The sequence below is a fragment of the Coenobita brevimanus genome, chromosome 29, assembly GCF_032717465.1.
Source record: "Coenobita brevimanus isolate Jiangsu-jjx chromosome 29, ASM3271746v2, whole genome shotgun sequence".
In the NCBI taxonomy this organism is placed as follows: Eukaryota; Metazoa; Arthropoda; class Malacostraca; order Decapoda; family Coenobitidae; genus Coenobita; species Coenobita brevimanus.
The window spans coordinates 45,100,984-45,122,347 of record NC_136982.1 but is presented as its reverse complement, the minus strand read 5'-3'; the positions used below and the strand labels follow the sequence as shown (position 1 = coordinate 45,122,347).

General features: G+C 43.0%; 1 protein-coding gene across 1 annotated transcript in view; it reads left to right on the top strand.

Moving 5' to 3' along the window:
• Positions 1-162: 162 nt before the first annotated feature.
• Positions 163-21,364, top strand: part of FoxK (forkhead box K) — a 66,259-nt gene continuing 45,057 nt past the window's right edge. Inside the window, exons 1-2 of the mRNA XM_080268832.1 lie at positions 163-552; positions 6,752-6,934. Coding sequence (XP_080124958.1) covers positions 191-552; positions 6,752-6,934 — 545 coding nt within the window. The 5' untranslated portion in view covers positions 163-190. The remainder of the gene's footprint in view (positions 553-6,751; positions 6,935-21,364) is intronic.

Genomic DNA, 21,364 nt, shown 5'->3' with positions numbered 1-21,364 from the left:
TAAAAATACCTGGCAATATTGTAAAGGTCTCTATACTCTTTTTGCAAATGTCCGGTGATTCCTTTGGTTAGCGGGATTTCTAGCAGTTTTGGGAACGACTTTAGCGATATTTGTAACTTTGGACTTGGCGAATGATCTAGTGGTGTCTGGCCGTGTCGCCATCTTCACCGGCTCGTAGGTTTAACACACGATGTCTGCTCCTGTCAGGGGGCCCGACCAGCATGCTTGGGCCCTGCTAGCCCTCCAGAAATCCGCGCCCACGTCCCCTCACCGCGTGCCCTGGTCGCCGGACAGGAAGGGCACCCCCATCGCCAGGTTGGAAGGCAAAGAATTCGAATACATGGTGCGTCAGAGTCGGGTGGTGATCGGCCGCAACTCGAGCAAGGGCGACGTCGATGTAAACATGGGCCATAATAGCTTTATATCGCGCCGACATATTGAAATCTACTTCGAAACGCAGCATTTTTACATGATCTGCAACGGCAAGAACGGCGTGTTCGTGGACGGTGTGTTTCAGAGGAAGGGCGCGCCACCCCTGCAGCTCCCCAGGCAGTAAGTCCCACCACCTCCCTTGTATATATTGGCATTTATGTCGTAACGCTTTATTTACTGTTATAATTCTATTGATTTTGACAACATATTAAGTGGCATGAGGATAGGAAGATGGTTTTTTCTGGTTATTTATGGACATTTGGTGACATCGTTCTCCAGGCGTTAAATCGCACCACCACCCATGTTTATATAATCTTTTAAATAGTAATGCACTGGCTAACGTTACCTTTTTATTTATTTTGATAATATATCAATGGCATAGGGTAAATACGTTTTTTGTTTTTTGTTTTTTTATGGACAGTGGGTGACAGTTTTGTTGGTCCAGACTCGGTTATTTCACCACCCATGTTTATGTACCGTAGGCATTTAAACGGTAATGTACCAAGCATTAACAACCTGTATGTATTAATGGCATGGGGGCAAATATATAGGTATCAGTGGTTATTTGTTGATATTTGGTGGCATCTTTGTAGCTTCCACACAATACATTCCCCAGTATTATGTTGATTATATTAGCATTTGTATATCATACTGACTAAATGCTACTCTTCTGCATATTTTGGCTACATAATAATGGAAGTAGATTTATGATTTATAATAGTTATTTATATTTGGTGGCAACTTTGCAATTCCCAGGTAACACATTGCGTATAAATGTTGTATATACTCTACAGCATAGCCAACAACATACAGCACTGTAGTATCATACTGATTAACATTACATTTATGCACATTTTAACACATAATGATGACATGGGGGTAAATGTATGTTATTTATGTACATTAATGACATTTTTGCAGCCCCCCAGTCAGTTATTTCACCACCCTTGTTTATATAATATTTCATAGTATGACACAGACTAACATTAATATTACTGTAAGTAAGAACACCACGCCGTATAGAAAAACTGGCGTGGACATTTTACAGGAAAGTTTGAAAGGAGAATAGAGACTATCATAGTGTAACCTGAAAAGAAAAAAATTATGAATTAGTATTGGTTATAAGATTTTCTTTATTCTGTATCCACCCCTTATTTGTCATATGCTTATCTAGCCTATGCTTGAAACTCTCAGTGGAAGAGGCAGCAACTACTTTACTAGGTAGCTTATTCCATTCGTCTACTACTCTATTACCAAACCAATTTCCTTACTGAAACGGAATTTTTCTAGTTTGAAAGCATTATTTCTAGTTCTATCCTGTATGCTCACTTGAAGTACCTTGCTGATATCTCCCTTATTTATACCCTTCATCCACTTAAACACCTTAATTAAGTCTCCCCTTACTTTACGCCTCTCTAGCGAATGCAGACTTAGTCTTTTCAGTCTGTCTTCATATGACAGGTTCCGGACGTCATGTATCATTTTTGTCATTCTTCTCTGTACATTTTCTCTACTGATTGAGCCAGTATAGAAATCTGCACAGTAGTGCTTTCTTCCCGAGTATGCCTTTCCAACGTGTGCGGGCCTTTCTTGTAAACAATCAATCCACATTCCATCATATTTATCACATTTTGGTATATATGAAAAGTTTCTGTGACAAACAGAAATATTAAAAGTACAAAGTTTACTGATGGTTTTGAATTAATCATAATATAACATACCACCTCAACTGACTACAGAGTTCAAGATAGCAGACGACACACGCTACATGTAAACTTCATAGAGAAGAAGGAGACTACCAAGTCGTGGACGTCCACGGTCACCATGGACATCCACAAATGGGTTAGGCGACATTCCACCCGTGGACGTCCGTGACCCTCCCACAGGGGCAAATTTGGACGTCCACGGCCAGTTTGGACGTCCACGAGTCTCCCGTGTGATAGTCCCTTAAGTTTCCACATGCACCTCCTGGTGTAATATGCCTTAAAGGAGGCAGTTACACCCTGGCCCATGGGCTGCAGTAAGGCAGTGGTGTTAGGTGGGAGAAACACCATTTTTACATTCGGGAACACTTCTTCGATGGTTGTCGGGTATTCCAGGGCGTTATCCAGGATGAGCAAACACCTGTTGGCTAGGTTGTTCTTGTTGCAGTACTTCTTCAGGAAGAGCGTGAAGTATTCCGTCAGGTATTCCAGGAACAAGGTCCTCGTCACCCAGCCCTTCTTGTTTGCCTGCGAAACATGAGGGAGGCTATAGAGATTTACGCCGTGCAGGGCCCTTGGGTGTTGGGAGTGGTACACCAGGAGAGGTGTCAGCTGTGCATCCCCTACAGTGTTGCCGCCGAGAAGCAGAGTCAGGCGATCCTCACCATCCAACCTCACTGTACTGTACATTCTGTGACTTCATTCCTCTCAAACACCATAACTTTACTTTTGTTTACATTAACTTTCAGCTTCCTCCTCCTACACACTGTCCCAAATTCATTTACCAAACCTTGCAACTCCCATTCATCTTGACTCAGCAATACTGTATCATCAGCAAACAGCAACACCGAAATCTTCCAAATCTCACCCTCATTCATTAGAGTCACCCCCACATCCACTGCCCTACCCTGCACCTCCTTTACAACCCCATCCATGTACTGTATATATTAAACAGCCATGGACACACCACACAACCCTGTTTCAGTCCCACATTGAGATCAAAGAACATACTCAGCTCACCATCCACTCACACCGTAGCCCTAGCTCCTTCGTACATACTCTTCACAGCATTCAACAATTTCCCATCCACTCCTTATATTCTTAATACCTTCCACATACCTTGCCTCTCCATTCTGTCATAAGCTTTCTCCAAGTCCATGAAGGCAGCATACACTTTCTTTCCCTTCTCTAGATACTTCTCCACTAAACATCTTAGAACAGATATCTGATCTACACACCCTTTTCCCTTCCTAAATCCCCCTTGTTCTTCTCCAACTAGCTCCTTTGTCATATGCCTAACCCTGTCAATGAGTATTCTACCATATATTTTACCAATCACACTAAGAAGGCAAATACCCCTATGGTTACCACATACTTCTCTCTCCCCTTTTCCTTTGTATAAAGGAACAATTATACCTGATTTCCAGTCCTCTGGAACCCTTCCCTCTTCCCAAGCCAATCTACACAACTTCCATATCCACTCCACAACAATCTCACCCCCATACCTCAGCATTGCACCACACACTCCATCAATTCCTGGGGCCTTTCCCAACTTGATCTTCTTCATTGCTTCCACTACTTCCATCCTACTGATCTCTTCCTCCCTCCTCCCATGTCTTCTTCTCCTAGCCATTCCCCAACCACTTATACTCGCACTGCTCTCACTCTCTACATTCAACAAATCCTCAAAGTGCCCCTTCCATCTCCTCAATTTCTCTCTCTTCTTGACTAACATTCTATTATTCCTATCTCTCGCTCCCCTACTATTTCCCCTTTCACACTGCCTTACTTTCTTTACCTCCTTCCAAAACAGTTTCTTATTCTCCCTCCATTTCACACTCTGATTCCTCCCAAACTCTTCATCCACTTTCTTACTCTCCTTCACCAGTCTCTTCACCTCCCTTCTCCTAATGCGAGTATAAGTGGCTGGGGAATGGCTGGGAGAAGGAGGGACGTGAGAAGAGAGGAAGAAATCAATAGGATGGAAGTTGGGGAAGCAATAAAGTTAAAATGGGGAAAGCCCCAGGAATTGGTAGTGTGTGTGGTGAAATGCTGAAGCATGGGGGAGAATTAGTAACAGAATGTATGTGGAAGATGTGCACATTGGCCTGGGAGGAAGGTAGAGTCCTGGAGGATTGGAAGTCAGGTATAATTGTTCCCTTGTACAAAGGAAAAGGGGAAAAAGAAGTGTGTGGCAGTCATAGGGGCATTTGCCTTCTTAATGTAATAGGAAATGTATATGGCAGGATACTTATTGACAGAGTTAGGGAAATAACAGAGGAATTAGTTGGAGAAGAACAGGGAGGATTTAGGAAGGGAAGAGCTTCTGAAGATCAGATATTCATTCTTAGGTCTTTAGTGGAAAAGTTTCTAGATAAGGGAAAGAAGTTGTATGCAGCCTTCATGGATTTGGAGAAAGCATATGACAGGGTGGATAGACAGGGACTGTGGAAAGTACCGGTATTAAGAATATATGGAGTAGATGGGAAGTTGTTGAAGGCAGTGAAGAGTATGTATGAGGGTATTAAGGCTGCAGTGTGAGTGGATGGTGAACTGAGTGAATTTTTCTCTTTGAAGGTTGGATTGAAACAAAGATGTGTCATGTCTCCATGGTTGTTCAGTCTGTATATAGATGGAGTTATAAAAGAGATGCAATGTAAGGCATTAGATGTTGGAGTGGCCCTAGAGAGAGAGGGCAGTGTTTGGAAACTCCTTGTACTGTTGTTTGCAGATGATTCTGTGTTGTTAAGTGAAGATGAAGGGGAGCTGCAAGGCTTAGTGAATGAGTTTGGGAGAGTGTGTAAGAAATGGAATCTAAAGGTGAATGTAGCGAAGAGTAAAGTGGTGGTCTTTGAGAGAAGTAAAGTCAGTGAGTGTACAGTGAGATTGGATGGGAAGTGGAAAATGTGAGTGCATTTAAGTACTTGGGTAGTATGATAATAAGGATGGAAGTTTAGAGGGTGAAGTGCTTGAAAGGGTGCAGCAGGGAAGAAAGGTTGCTGGTTTTTTGAAAGCAATGATAAGAAATAGGGAAGTGAGCATGGAAATAAAAGAGTCGCTGCCTGAAATTATTGTGATACCAACTCTAACGTATGGACATGAAGCTTGGACCTTATTGGAGGGACACAAGTCGAGTTAGAGCAGTGGGACTGAATTATTTGAGAGGAGCATGTGGAGTCACATGGAGAGACAGACTGACAAATGAGGAAGTGAAGGAGCATTGTGGTGTGGATGTGGATGTGATAGGAAGCGTTATGAGGAACACACTGAGGTGGTTAGGCCATGTGGAGAGGATGGAGGGTGAAAGGCTGCTTGAGTGTGTACCACATTGCCATGTCCCTACCCATGCTTGGCTGTAAGCATGCAGGCAAGAAGCGGCACACTGACCTACAAGCGCAAGGGTACTATTTGTTCACCCAGGCAAATGTTGCAACGTGACAGAAATGCTGGGTCCCCGTACATCGTGGGCCTAAGGAATGGCCGAGTTTTCCAGACGACAATGCAGTTTTGACCATTTGGTAAGGGGGCAGATGGCCGTGCGTGGCCAGGAGTTTCTGACCAATCTAGGTGGCCAGGGGGATTTCAATCATTCTTTAGGGGTCTGTACAGCCATTATCTCTCAGCTTGTGGGTTACGCTGTGTCTTCCTTGCACGCTGCCTGAATTTTTCCGGTGATCGGGGTGGCCGGGGGACTTCCACCATTCGATAGGGATCTGTACGGCCGTTCTTGCTCAGCTTGTGGATTACAGTCTATTACCCGCACATGGACAGAGGCTGATGAGCCATGCAACAGGCTTTTTTTTCACTTTGTAGGCTGGCTGACTGCTGAAGCTGGAATTATATGTCCGGTTACGGACATATAATTACTGATACAGTTTTATTAGACCCAAGGCCTTGTGAACGAATGTGGAGCATGATTGGATATGGACCATCCAGTTAATCAGGAATTACAGTATTTAGCTATGGAGTGTAATATTTGAAACCAGTGGAATTAAGGGATCGAGTGAATGGCTGTGCAGGTGGCATTTGCATGCATTCAGGTTATCTTTCCTTTACGGCTCTCTCCTAATGTAGCCCCAGCCTAAACAACCCATGAAGAGTAGCATCACATCTCACATGTGACATTATACCAATAATGATAATACAGTAATAATAATAATAATAATAACAGTGGCAACTAGAGGGGCATTCAGTGGAGCGCATCTCTCCAACAAGGGCAATGTATTTTCCAAACCATTCTTCATGGTGGGTTAGGTTTTCACATCATTTACATGAGTTTCGCAGAGTGTGTTTTCAGGATCCGGAATCTGTAATATGATCTGGATCGGTCCAAAAAGCTCTCGATTGTTCCCTGGGACATGGGCTATATACCCACCAAATTTGGTCCAAATCTCTCATTTAGGTTTTGAGTAATCCTGCTAGCAGCCAAATGAACTAACAAACATCAGCCCCAAAAGTTAATCTATTGTTCCCTAGGACATGGGCTATCTACCTACCATATTTGATTGAAATCTTTCTCTTAGTTTTTGAGTAATCCTGCCAAAAGAGAAACAGACACTGGTGAAAACATACTCTCCTTGTCGGAGAGAATAACAATCTCCTTTCTCTCTCCACAGGTGCACACTCCGGTTTCCCAGCACAAATATAAAGATCCAGTTCCAATCACTGGTTGATGACACAGACCCCCCACCGGCCAGGGTCCCATCGCCCAAGAGAAAAATGCAGCCCCTGAAAATAAACATTCCCGAACAGGATGCCAACTTTGGCTCCCCATTCCCATCACCCACTGGGACTATAAGGTTAGTGATTGTTTATTTTGTGGTTACAGTAACCAACTGTTTCTAGGGGCTTGAATAGTGAGTGTGTGGCCCAGCTCAATAGATGGGCTCTCTCTCTCATATTTGGCCATGGAATTTTTTTTGAGCCACGGGAGCAATCACTCGTCAAAGACAACAGATTTTCAAACTGTCATCAGGTTCGTTGTTAATTTTTGTGGTTATGCATTGTTTTATTGATGTTTAGCATTAATGTGGATAATCCTATCTGTGTTTTGATGTCTCAGTATGGCAGAACAACTGGAAAACAGAGCCAAAATTAGGAGGGGTACTGTACATACAGTAATGTATAGGTCGGGTGTTTTTTGGTTTTATTTATTTACTTATTTTTTTTTTTCATGGTTACATTAGTGTATAGGTTGGGTGTTTTTTGGTTTTCAGTGTTTTTATTTTTTTTCATGGTTTTCTTGGTGTTTAACTACTTTGGATATCCCTGTGTATGTTTTGATGTCTAAATATGGCAGATTGACCTGAAAACAGGGCCAGAGTTAGGAAAGGGTTCTTTATATACAGCAGTTTATAGGTCGGATATTTTTTGGCATATATATATATTTTTTTCATAGTTTTCTTGGTGTTTAGCATTACTTTGGATACTCCTATGTGTGTTTTGATGTCTATATATGGCAGATTGACCTGAAAACAGTGCCAAAATTAGGAGGGGTACCGTATATACAATGGTGTATAGGTAGAGACAGGCTGTGGCACAAAAGAAGAAAGCATATACCTAATGATTGGATGAGAAACAGGGCCATGGAAGAAGCTGAGAGACATAGGAGGGAGTTATATGTAGAGAGGAAGAGAGAGGTGTTATTAGTAAGACAGAGTAAGAAGAGAGTGGATGAGGAATTTAGAAGGAATTTGAATGTGAAGTGGAGGGTATGTAAGAAAATGTTCTGGAAAGAGGTAATGAGAGTTAGACAGGGTGGCAGTGAAGTTAGGCAGGGAGTGAAAGATAAAAATGGTAGATTAATAGTGGAGAAGGGAGAAAAAGTGAGCAGATGGAGAGAACACTTTAAGGAAGTGTTGAACATAGAGAATGAAAGTAATACGAGTATAAGTGACTAGGGAATGGCTGGTAGGAGGGATGTGAGAAGAGAGGAAGAAATCAGTAGGATGGAAGTTGTGAAAACAATGAAGTCAAAATGTGGAAAGCCCCAGGAATTGATGGAGTGTGTGGTGAAATGCTGAAGCATGGGGTAGAGATAGTAGAGTAGTAGAGTGGATATGGAAGATTTGCAGATTGGCCTGGGAGGAAGGTAAAGTCCCGGAGGATTGGAAGTTAGGTATAATTATTCCCTTGTTCAAAGGATAAGGGAGAAAAGAAGTATGTGGTAATCATAGGCGCATCTGTCTTCTTAGTGTAATAGGAAAAGTATATGGTAGGATATTTATTATTTATTGACAGAATTAGGGAAGTAACGGAGGAATTAGTTGGAGAAGAACAGGGAGGTTTTAGGAAGGGAAGAGATTGTGTAGATCAGATATTCATTCTTAGATCTTTAGTGGAAAAATTTCTCGAGATGGGAAAGAAGTTGTATGCTGCGGCCTTCGTGGTTTTGGAGAAAGCATATGACAGGGTGGATAGACAAGGATTGTGGAAAGTATTAAGAATATATGGAGTAGATGGGAAGTTGTTGAATGCTGTGAAGAGTATGTATGATGGTGCTAAGGCTGCAGTGCGTGTAGATGGTGAACTGAGTGAATTTTTCTACTTGAAGGTTGGATTGAATCAGGGATGTGTTGTCTCCATGGTTATTCAGTCTGTATATGGATGGGGTTATAAAAGCGATACAAGATAGGGCTGTGGATGTTGGATTGGCCCTAATGAGAGCGGGCAGTGTTTGGAAACTCCCTGTACTGTTGTTTGCAGATGATACTGTTTTGTTAAGTGAAGACAAAGGGGAGCTGCAAGGCTTGATGGATGTACAGTGAGATGGGATGAAGAGGAAATGGAAAATGTGAGTGAGTTTAAGTACAAGGGTAGTGTGATGAGTAAGGATGAAAGTTTAGAGGGTGAAGTGCTTGAAAGTGTACAACATGGAAGAAAGGTGGCTGGTTACTTGAAAGCAGTGATAAGAAATAGGGAAGTGAGCATGGAAGTGAAGAAGTTACTACATGACAGTATTGTGATACCAATTCTAATATATGGAAATGAAGCATGGACGTTTTGGAGGGACAAAAGTCAAGAGTGAGAGCAGTGGAAATGAGTTATTTGAGTGGAGCATGTGGAGTCACATGGAGAGATAGACTGACCAATGAGGATGTGAAGGAGCATTCGGGTGTGGATGTGGATGTGATAGGAAGCGTTAAGAGAAACACAGTAAGGTGGTTTGGCCATATGGAGAGGATGGAGAGTGAGAGACTGATGAGGAGAGTGTATGGGAGTGAGTTGGAGGAGGGGAGAGGGAGGGGGAGGCCAAGGATGAGATGGAGGGATGGAGTGGAGAGGTATATGAGAGAGGGGGATGTGAGCTGGGAGCAGGACAGTGAAATGGCAGGGGACAGGGTGACAGAGCCGATTTGTTTGTGGCCACCCTTTACGTGATTAGGGCGTCTGGCGATAGATAGAAAAAATAGATAGTATAGGAAGGTGTTTTTTTTGTTTTTTTTTTAATCCTGTGTATGTTTTGATGTCAGAATATGGCAGGATGACCAGAAAACACTGCCAAATAAGGACGAGTACCGTATATACAGTAATATTTAGGTAGGGTGTTTTTTGGTTTTCTGTATTTTTTTGCATGGTTTTCTTGATGTTTGGCATTACTTTGGATATTCCTTTGTGTTTTTTAATGTCTTAGTATGCCTGAATGACCGGAAAATGTTGCCAACTTAAGCATAATACTGTACAAATAGGTTAGGTATAGGTTGGAGGTTGGGTATAGGTAGGGTCTGAGTATGTTAGGGGAATAGTGTTCAGTACTGTAGCTGGATATTGCCACCACCCGGACATGCTTTTGGCCCTGTTATGTCCGGATAAATGAGGGATCACTGTATAGTACTTATAAATACTGTCCTGCTAAAAGATCGGAAATACCAGAAGACCAGCTGCTGAATGAGGCGACTTTTACTGTAATAGTTGACGGTCGATTGTGCGGTAACCATTAGGCCTATGGGACTGAGATTGGCATTTTCAGGTGCGTAAATTCAAGCTCTTCAAATATGCAAGAGAAATAGGAGTATCGATTTTTGTCGTGTGGAACTAAACTGTATTCACTTTAACTGGGTGTAAAATTGACATCCCCCCCATCTCAAATGCTGAGCTGTAACAAAAGATTAATACTAGAATATGGTAAGGTATATCTTGAAAAATTGCTACGATGAAGGTGTAGAGCCATACTATTGTTATACTGTGCTGTTAAGGTATGAGAAAACTGGTACAATATTGTATTGTATCATTCATAAAAGCTTCAGCATGCTTGCATATGTTGTCCTTGGTTACCTAATGGTGGCTCTCCATGCCACTAAATCTCTTGCAACATTCATATTTAGTCCCATATCCCTGAGGTCACACTATGACATTGTCTCAAGTCCTTTTTGGTCCGCCTCTGGCAACCCAGCTCTCAACATTCATACTTTTCACTTTCTGCACCCATTGTCATTCGTCGTCTCAACGTGACCAAACAATAAGACAAAAATATCTTCCAGGTTAAGGTGAATGGTAAGTGCAATATGTAATTACAATTTTCAGGGCTTTTGATGCTGGGTATATGAAAAGATTGCAGTTTGACCAGTGTTTAGTGTTCATTGCTCATGTAATGCTGCCACATTCCAGTATTGTAGGGGTGAGCAACTGGTCACTCTTTTTTAAAAATGTCTCATTGATTTGTATGGCCACTTTGCTCCTGGTGGGGCAGTAATGAATTGGATGGTGGAGAGTTGAATTTTATTACTATTATTATTTAGTGGGATGTGGGGGTGCTCACCATCCACACACTCGATGTAGTTCTGTTCTCGAGTGCCTGCCCTTTTCTGTTCCTTCCTTCTTTCCTTCCTTCCTCCTCTGTCTTTCTTTCCTCCATTCTTTCCTCTTTCTTCTGTCTACGAGTGACTCAACGCTGAGTGAGAAGTCAAATGTTTTCCTGTACACTGGGAAACCATTTGCTATGCTGGGTGGTAACCATATTACCAGATTATGGCACCTAATGGTTTAGTGAGTAATTAGAACGCTCCAATCAGATTGAGACAGTGCAGGTCTATATCCAAGGAGTGGTTGAGGTTTATTGCTCACATAATGCCACTCAGGGATAAGTGAGGCTGGTCACTCTCATCTTAAATGTCAGGACCAACTTGCCTAGCCCCAGGCTCCAACACTCCTCATAGGGCAGCATAGGATTGGATGATGGATGGGTGGATTATTATGATTATTATTATAAATATTATTTTACTGAAAGTGTAATACAATACCATATTGGTAGCTTAACTGTGCTCATTATTATACAAAACAATATCTTAACAATTGCCATGTACACAATTATTATTTGATATCTCATTGGAATTATTGCTATCTGTAGGGAGACATTTTAATCATGGAAGGAGTGGCTACAGATAAATTGCCTGTCACCCTGTCCTCCATCGTCAGGCTGCTCACTCTCCAACTCACACACCTCCTCACTTATACCTCTCCACCATCTCATCTTCAGTCTCCCCTTCTTCCTTTCCTCCACACTTCACTCACACACTTTCTCATAGCAGTTCTCTGTTTCTCCATTCTCATCACAAGACAAAATCATCTCAAAGTACATCTATTGTTTTTTAGCACATTCATATTAAAATAATGTTCCTGCACTTCGTTCTTTGTCTGTCATATCTCTTGACTCACTTCTACTTCATTTCTGCAACTTTCGTTGTCATTTGTCTAACTTGCACTCTGTTGAGCACCACATCTCCTCCTCTAAATCTCACCTTCTTTTCCTTACTGAGACTCAGCTGTCTGAGGCAGCTGACAGCAAACACACAATGACTTATCTTGCTACCGTGTTCCTGAACTCGATTCTCCTGAATTCTCTACACTCAGACTTCGGCTTTCCTGTCATTCTGTGACTAAATATATCTGTGCTGTTTACTTATCCCCTAATTCTACTGACTATCAAAAATTCTTTGACTGTCTTACTTCTACGATGGAACACATTCTATCCATTTCCCCTTTCTTTGAAATCTCCATTCTAGATTTCAGTGTTCACCACCACCTTTGGCTCTCCTCTCCTTTCACTGATCCACCTGGTGAACAAGCCTACATCTTTTCTATCCTTAATGACCTAGACCAGCTTGTACAGCACCCTACCAGTATCCCTGACCACCTTGGAGAGAGCTCCAACATACTTGACCTCTTCCTTACAACTAATCCTTCTTACACTGTTAATCTTTCCTCTCTGTTGGGTTCCTCTTATCACAACCTTAATACCTTAACCTCTCCTATTGCTCTGGTATGGCCTGTGGACCCTCCCAAGAAGTGTTGACTGTGGCACTTTGGAGCTGTGGATTGGGAGGCCCTCAGGCAGTACTTCTTTGATTTTCCATGGAATGATTATTGCTTCCATGGCCGAGAGCCATCTGAGTGTGCCTTGCGCATTACGGAGGTTATTCTCTTGGGCATGGAAGCATACATTCCCTTCTCATATCCTTTGACTAATGCAAGAAAGCCTTGGTTTAATCGCGTTTGTTCTAATGCTGTCCGCAACAAATAGAGGGCCTATGTAAGGTACCAGAGCCAACCCACCCCTGAATCACATCTTTTTTTACATTTCTGCCTGGAATTGTGCTAAGTCTGTTCTTCGTTCTGCTAAAAATAATTTCATCCGTACTAAATGCTGTCAACTCTCCAACTTGAATTCTTCCCGCTCCTTCTGACACCTTGCCTAAAACCTTTCTGACAACTTTACCTCATCATCCTTCCCTCTTTTCTACTCTGATGGTTATGTAGCTATCTCTTCCACAGATAAAACAGATCTTTTCGCTCAGACTTTTTCCTGCAATTCCACCTTAGATGATTCTGGTGCTGTTGCTCCATCACTTCCCCCCTCTGACTTCCTCATGACTGACATTAAAATTTCTTCAGCTGATATATTTTCTGCCATCACAGGCCTCAATACTAGCAAGGCATATGGGCCTGATGGAGTCCCTCCAGTTATCCTCAAGAACTGTGCTCCTGTGCTTATTCCCTGCCTAGGTAAACCCGACAAAATCTTCCACAGTTGTATCAGCTAATGTTTAATAATATTCAGCTTAATCCTGCATTATCCTCAAACATACTTGGGATTTATCTTGGGAAGATCATGTTACATCCCTTGTAAAATCTACTTCCCAATCAGAGGTGGGAGAGTATGCTGTTGATAGTTTTTACATTTTCCTTGTTTATGGATCCTACCTCACTCCATTGTTGGGAAAGAAAGATCAGAATGAGGACGATGTGGTTTCCCTAAATGTGTGAATGATTGTCTGACCCATTTCATTGGATATGCTGTTGATAGTACGTTTTCTTTTTTTCTTGATCCTTCCTCACCCCATCCTTAGGTGGTGAAAAAGGTTGTAATGATAATTCTAGCGGGTACGATACGAAGATGTGGACTAAAGCCCAATTTTATATCGTAATATCTGAAGTATGTGATGGCAACAGAACATATCTACATATCTGACTGTACTGTATGTTGCTTACTACACACTGTAATGCGGGATATGGGCTAACCACATGCATCAGTGAGAAGTGTTCCAAAGATGACTGTTATGTATTAGGGACATGCTTACACTTTTGCCCACCTAATAATGTGCCCCGTAGATCAATAGTTCGTGCATTTTAATTAAGCAGAGATTGTTTTCCATGTGCAGCTTATTTACCGTTGTTCAGTACAGTAGTAAAGTGGTGCAGGTCAGTATCCGTTCCATAGAATTTCTAATGCTAATCTCTTGTTACAGCTCAACATTCAGGATGCAGGGAGAGCAAGTCTCTGCCTGGTTTAAGTGAATATTTGAGTATAGTGGTATAATGGTGAAAATTTGAGACCGAGACAGCCATAGTTTGCGAGCAGTGGCTCAAATCCAAGGGGTTGTTGGAGACTTTTCTGTCATGTGCAGTGCTATCAGGGTCTGTGAACTTTATTCATCCATCCATCCATCATCCAATCCTACGTCTCCCCATGAGGAGCGTAGGAACCCGGGGCTAGGCAAGTTGGTCCTGACATTTAAAACGAGAGTGACCAGCCTCACTTTTCCCTGAGTGGCATTACGTGAGCAATAAACCCCAACCATCCCAGGGATATAAACCTACACTACTTTTTTATTTTTGTATTTTACTAATTTTGAAAGTTTTAAATTTACTAGTTAAACTATTTTTGTCATGGCAATACTTCTTAATTTCAGAACTCGGCAGACATTGCAGTGATTTAGGTAAACTTTTTAACTGTGAATCCAGTGGCATATTTAGTACTAGTAGTAGTGTTGTATTTGTCATTTTATGTGTGTAGGAATCGATATATGTTATCATTAGATCTGACAAGGTGTGAATGTATGCAAACATATGCAGGGATATACCATGAGTGGGCTCGAACCGTAGACTTGCAGCAACCGCATCATGAGTACATGGCCATCGAGGCACCGCATTACTTATAATAGTAGTGGTGGCGGTAGTGGTGGTGGTGGTTTTTGTTGTTGTTGTTGTTGCTGCTGCTGCCGCTGCTGCAAGCCAAAACGCATCAGATTCGGAACCCAGTGAAATAAAGACCAAAGTTCCCCTTTTCTGAAGTCCACCATCCTCATGTTGGGATAGGTAGAGAGCTGAGGTACGTTTGTATAATCAGGTAACTCCATTGTCCTGTTATATTGGTGCCACCACTTGAAGGCATCACCTGCTGCTGCTGGTGATGAAGTGATGCTGAGTATGGTACTTATATACAAAATAGGAGTTACTGGCACGAAGACAGTAGATTAGATAAGGTTGTTTGTATTATGAGAGGGGATTTCTCTCTCTCTCTCTCTCTCTCTCTCTCTCGGTTATGCTTGTTGCTTCTGTTCTGTATTTTTGCCGTAGTGTAAACGTTTGACAAACACTGGGTGGGGACCAACTCTGCACTGGACTGGAAAGAGAGAGGGGGGGGTTAGGTCAGTCTTTTGGAGGATGGAGGGGATGGGGAAAGGAGTAGAGAACCTGCTGCTGTTTATAGGAGGAAAAGAGAGGTGAGGGAATGGAGGTAGGGAAGGGAAGGGAAAACGTGTGCTACATAGGGGAGGAGGGGGGCTTCCTTGGGTAGAGGAGAAACAGGGACGTGAGAGGAGAGGTGGGGGTGTAATGCGTTGGAGGAGAACGTGCAGTGGATCGGGCAGATCGAGAAATGTCTGGTTCTACATTTCTGCGTTATTTCTCTCTTGTCTCCTCTGGATGATATCTTTTATCTTTGTTGTAATAACAGCAACCGATACAAAAGAGTAGTTGATAAAAATAACACCGTTTTACGGCAGCTGTTGGCGATGAAGTCATATATGTGAGAAAAATATGCTCTGATATAAAAACCACTAACATATATATGACTCCAGCACTCAGACGATAGTGGAGGGAGGGGGGCAAGAGGAAAGTGCATGGAGAGAGGAGAGGAAGGAGTTTGTAATGAGGTGATTTGGACATTTGGACACGTGAGAACCCTGAAGGAGTATAGTTCATTCACTTCAATTTGACGCAGGTTTTCATTCTGTTAAGGCCGGTTCACACGAGCTAAATCGCGGCCGTTTTTTTCGCCGATTTGCAGAAAAAAAAAAAGAAGAAATGCCGATTTCGGCATTTCTCCCGGAAAAGTGTTCACACGTACGAGGACTGCAGAGGCAGGAACGCGGCAACAGTGTTTACAAACAAAGATGGACCACCGTACTCGTGCTAGGTGTGCAGCTCTTGCTCTTTGACTGCGTCAAGATGAGCCCTCACGGCCGCGATTTAGCTCGTTTGAACAAGCCTTTACTGTCACTCAGCTTTCCAGTGGCTTAAGGGGCCGTATGCTTAAATTTTCTTAAGCATAAAATCACGTATAAGATTCCTGGTGTATACCTTTAACTCATAGTTAAATTATCATTCATTTATACTCATGGTCATACCAGATACACCCAAACTGGAATGAACGTTAGAGTAAGAGTAATAGTAGTAGCAGTAGTAGTAGTAAACCCACAAGATGTCGTTCCCAGAGCTTTGCCTTGTTCGGTGCTTCCATTTAAATCGGCCCGGCCTCTTCCGATTCCGGCAAAAAAAAGGCCGACATGTCGGTGGTCTCTCCATACCGGCAAAAAAAGCAGCCGGAATTTTTACCGGGGAGCAAAGTCCGGCAAAAAACGGCCGCGCTTTTGCACGTGTGAACCGGCCTTTATAACATATTTCAGCAACTCAGTAGCAGAATAATACAATGCTTCGGCTCTGTATCCGTTGCATAATACTTCTTGAGTAGGACCGTATTTTATGTTACTATCTTGTTAAAGGTCAGGATTCAAGGTGGATAGAAGAAATTTTACGTCTAGTTAAAGTGAACAGAGTCTAGGAGCATTTGTAGTCTCAGGTTCATCAGAAACGTAAACCCAGTGGTCTACTGGGTGAAATTGCCCTTCACCGCCATCCTCCCTTCTGGAGCACGGAGATGAGGGACGTTGCATAACCGGGCAGAGGAGCCACTCGGTTGTATCCGTGTCACCACGTGAAGTATGAGGGGGTATGGCGTGGAGTGTTGCGGGGGAGGAAATGGTGATGAGGTTAGGTAGAGATGCATGTAGGCGGCTTTGTTGTGGTTACGAGAGAGAGAGACGAGTATTAAGGAGGACATTGATTAAGATGGGGTTATTGAGAGCAGTATAGATTGCTGTTGTGGGGAGGATGGGTACGAATATCCCACTGTAGATAGATCGATGGATGGATGGAGATTGGTTGATATATATCTATATATGATATTATTGGTAGTAATTTTGATAAATAGTTATTTAAAAGTGTAAGAGGTAGCTAGTGCTGTTTTAGAGAGAGAGAGAGAGAATTATACAGTATATGCAGTGTATATTATTGGTAGTACTTTTGATAAATAATTATTTAAAAGTGTAAGAGGTAGCTAGTGCTCTTAGAGAGAGAGAGAGAGAGAGAGAGAGAGAGAGATGAAAAGACGGTAATGGTGATTATATGTAACTGTGTTATTGGGAGAGGGAGTGAGGTTGCGTCACTGGCCTTTAAGCCATTGTTTACACACTACCTCACCCGCCGTCCCTCACCTACCCCCCGCCTCCTCACACACAATCTCTCTCTCTCTCTCTCTCTCTCTCTCTCTCTCTCACACATTTGGTGTAGATCTGTCGGTTTAAGACTGAAAGTAATTAGTTGTGATGGTGGAAGCAGCATACTTAAAGATTCTTCAGTTATAAAAGCTTGAGCGTTTTTTTGGTGAAAATTGTATAATTCATTTACTTCAACTTGGCGAAGCTTTTCGTACTTTTGCGGAGGTTTTCGTTCTTTTGTAGTATTCCTTTGGCTTGGTGTCAGAATAAAGACTGCAACGGCTTAGTATCATTTTCATAGCACTTGAGTGCAGCATATTCTGGTGTTAATATCTGTATACATCTCAATATTCAGGATGGAGAGAAAGTAGTTTTACGCCTATTTAAAGTGAGCTGAGTATCGTTTGTGAATAAATGCAGATTGGGTGTTGTGTGGAGTTGGTCTGGTGAAAGTTGTTGCGGCGTATGAGTGAGTGAATGACGCATTAATTGTGTGTGTGTGGGGGGGGGACACTTAAGGGTAGTGAGATACCGCTTTGCCTAGCTACCCTCAACCCTTTAGGGATGTACCACCACCACCCTCATCCTCACCTTCACCCTGCCTCTCCCCCCATTGAGTTTGGTGATGCACTTTATTAGCTTATTCTTGTTATCTGTAAGACGAATGACTTCAGGTTGATACGATATGTAGTGCGTAGGGGTTAGATAGATAAGATAGCCTTCCTTAACCCTCATGAATAAGAGAGAAGACCCTCTCAACCCTACTATGCATACCCCACTCCTCTCACCACAATTCACCAAGCTACACTTACACTTAAAGTTCTGTCTCCACCCTTTCACCTCACTTGACCCTCATTCATACAGTACATCCTATATCCAACCCATCCCCTCACCCCCCTTCCACCTTACCCTCATTTACACGTACATCTTTATAACAGTCATTCCACCCATTCACCCCACACACCTTTGTCACATTCCACATGCCCTGCTGTACTACATGCCATCCTGACCCCACACTATCTCCATCTCACCCCATACGACCCCTTCATTTCACTTCTCCTCACCCCTACACCTTACCAAATACCACATCAACACCATCTCAACTCTACCTTTCCCCACACTGTTTCACACCATTTCCACCTCGCCCTACATCACCTCTTCATCTGATTGCAGATTCACACCACCCATTCATCTGACTCTGCTTTTACGTGTACTTACACCTCTGTCATAAACCCACTCCGTCACTCATTTCTCTTATCTTTAGGTCTGCTTTTATCTAATTTGTCAGCGGTACTGCATTTTCTGTTGCCTCCCTCAGCCTGCGCAATCCGGTCACTTGGTTTTTTCATTTAATTCTTGCTGTCACAACTTTATTCAGCTTTGGAGAGATGTTTTCATACTGGAGGAATTAGATGCCAACTTTCATTTTCCACTTCGCTACGAGACGCCTCCCCGAAGCTGAAGAAAATCGTTCATGGTAGCAAAAACAGTAACAAGAAAACATCAGATTGAATGGGTTAAGAATAAAATTGAGTTCCTTCTCCCCTCCACTCCCATCCTACTCTCAGCCCCACACCAGCCTCCACACACACACATCCATATTTTCTAAAGCTTGTTGACTACCGTTTCTTGGCTTTTTCTAACACAGGTGCTGAATAGGGATGCCTTCACTTGGTGGCCGATATGACTGGGCGGTGAAGCTGTCCGGTTATACAAACGTCCCCCATCCCCTTTCCAATTCCCCTAGAAGAGGATGGTGGACTGGTTAAGAAAGGCAACTTAGACCCGCAGTCCACCGGTTTCATATCCAGTTGAACCTGGGGTTGCAAATACTGATACATCCAGCTGTGGCATTGGCTACATTACTCTTTTTTTTTTTCTTTTTCTTTTTTTTTTTCTTTAATTTCATTCATGTTATTACCTTGAATGACAACGTGTTTTTCTCACAGTCTGCCTTCCTTTAGAAATGCATTTGCCTACTCCACCCCACTCCACCACCACTACATAAATCCACCCACACCACTGCTCCAGTGCACGCCATTCTACCTCACCCCACACCATTACTGTACTTCATTCTCACCTCATGCACACATTTCACCCTCCGCTCCACCCCACAACCACTGCTACACTAATCCACCCACGTCACTTCACTGCACACCACCGTGCCAGTCCATTGTTTCTCTCCACCTCACCCTATCCCACTCATCATACCATGTCACTCTGTTACTTAACATAAGAAGAGGGGATAACTGCAGTAGACCGGTTGGCCTATGCTAGGCAGCTCCTAGAAGAGTAACTGAGCCTCACCCGATTCCACTCCATTAATTCACTCCACCTCGCCCTATCCCACACACCCCATTCTTATGCTCACATTTCAGCATTGCATGACCATTCCCATCTTTGTTTCGATACTCGCCTTGCTTATAGTACTGTCGTTTTGGCTTGTCTCTTGTGGGAAATTTTTACCTTTTCTCACATTGCGTTCATTAACATTTCAAAATTATTATAGTATTATATTTCTCCTCTCTCTCTCTCTCTCTCTCTCTCTCTCTCTCTCTCTCATGTCTGGTATATTTCATGTCATCTATTTCCTATCGATCGCCATCTGTGTACCTATCAACATATTCATGTCCTTGTACGAGTAGACTGCTCACATCGTTTAGACGTGGTTGTGTAGTAAGGAGGAACCGACCCTACTGCGGTTGTATAGTCTTGCTATGACAGCATCTGAAAAACATGCGATGATGTACTCTGTCAGATCTTCCTGTATCGATGCTGGTTATATCCCGCAGTGTGAGGTTTTGACGGATTTCAAATGTATATACAGGTGTTCTATAAGTGACTGTCAAAGCTAGTGATAGTTGAATTTTGAACCATCCATCCATGTGGCCACTCATTCATCCATCCATCTATCCATCCATCCAATGTAAATTTTTTCCACCAGGGGTTTAGGAATCCGGGGCTACTCACGCTTGAGTTTCAAGGCAAGGGTGACCAGCTATAACACCCCCTTCCCCCCGAGTGGCATTATATGAGGAATAAACACCAACTACTCGGATATACCTTTATGATTCCCATTTCATTTAGAGCGCCTGAACCCACTAGACCTTCAGGCGTCTGTAAAACCCCTTACCAGAAAGGGGGATGATGGGGGAGTGGGGTTCAGAGTGACCTTTAAATCCTTCACCTTTGTGCAGCAAGGGGGAGCAAAAAATAAAGCTATATGCGGAGAAAATAAAAATTGCGCAGGGATCTAATGAGAGAGAGAGAGAGAGAATCACATTCTATCCTAATTTTTTCTCAGCATAATCACTTGCATTTCCTTATATTTTTGCCTCCCAGTGTTAGAGGTGGGAGTAAGGGTAACTTGTATTTTATCTTACTTTTCTCTCTCTTGCATAGGCACGTGTATTTGTCTACATTGTCACTTTTTTCCCCCTCGCCCCTAGCTTACTTTGTCGGCCCCATCAGCAAACCGTCATCTACCTGGGAACAACCTTTTAAACTCACCCAGACTTTAGCCTTAATGAACTGACTTTTAAATCCACCCTGACTTCAGCCCGTAGCCTACTATGGTGTCGATTTATGGCCTGGTCACATGGACGTTTATCCGGCGGAATATTGGCGACTTGGGCCGGGAACACCACCTCGGTGAGAAGTCGGCTACAATTATCGAGATTTTGGAGACATGATCTTGCTCGTTTTGTGTCCCGACTTTCAAGGTGTCCTCTGATTCTCCTTGAGGTTGTGGAGAAGTTATTCACGTTCTTTATACTGATAAATTCATTGTGTGCAGTTGTGTAGAGTGGCAGGTGAGTAAGTGCCTTCTAAAACTTTGTAGTTGTGAATGGTGGATGAAGAATACACGAGGTAGAATCAAAGTCTATTCCTGACTGGTTTCGCTGTAAAATGTCTGAGGGATTAGGTGGGAGGGAGGCAAGGTAGGAAAGATGGGAGAGAGGTGGGGGGGAGAGACTGGAAGGCTGGAGAGAAAGTCCGAGTACCGTGGAACCTGTTTGTCTTATGTAGGGGAGGTTGGGGGGGGGGAAGTGCAGACATAAGGGAGGGGGGGAGGACGAAAGAAGCGATTGTGGTGAGAGGGAGAAAGGAGGGGGGTGGTATGAGGTAGATAGGGAAGGGGTGGAAGTAGGGGATGAGGGAGGGGTTGTAAGA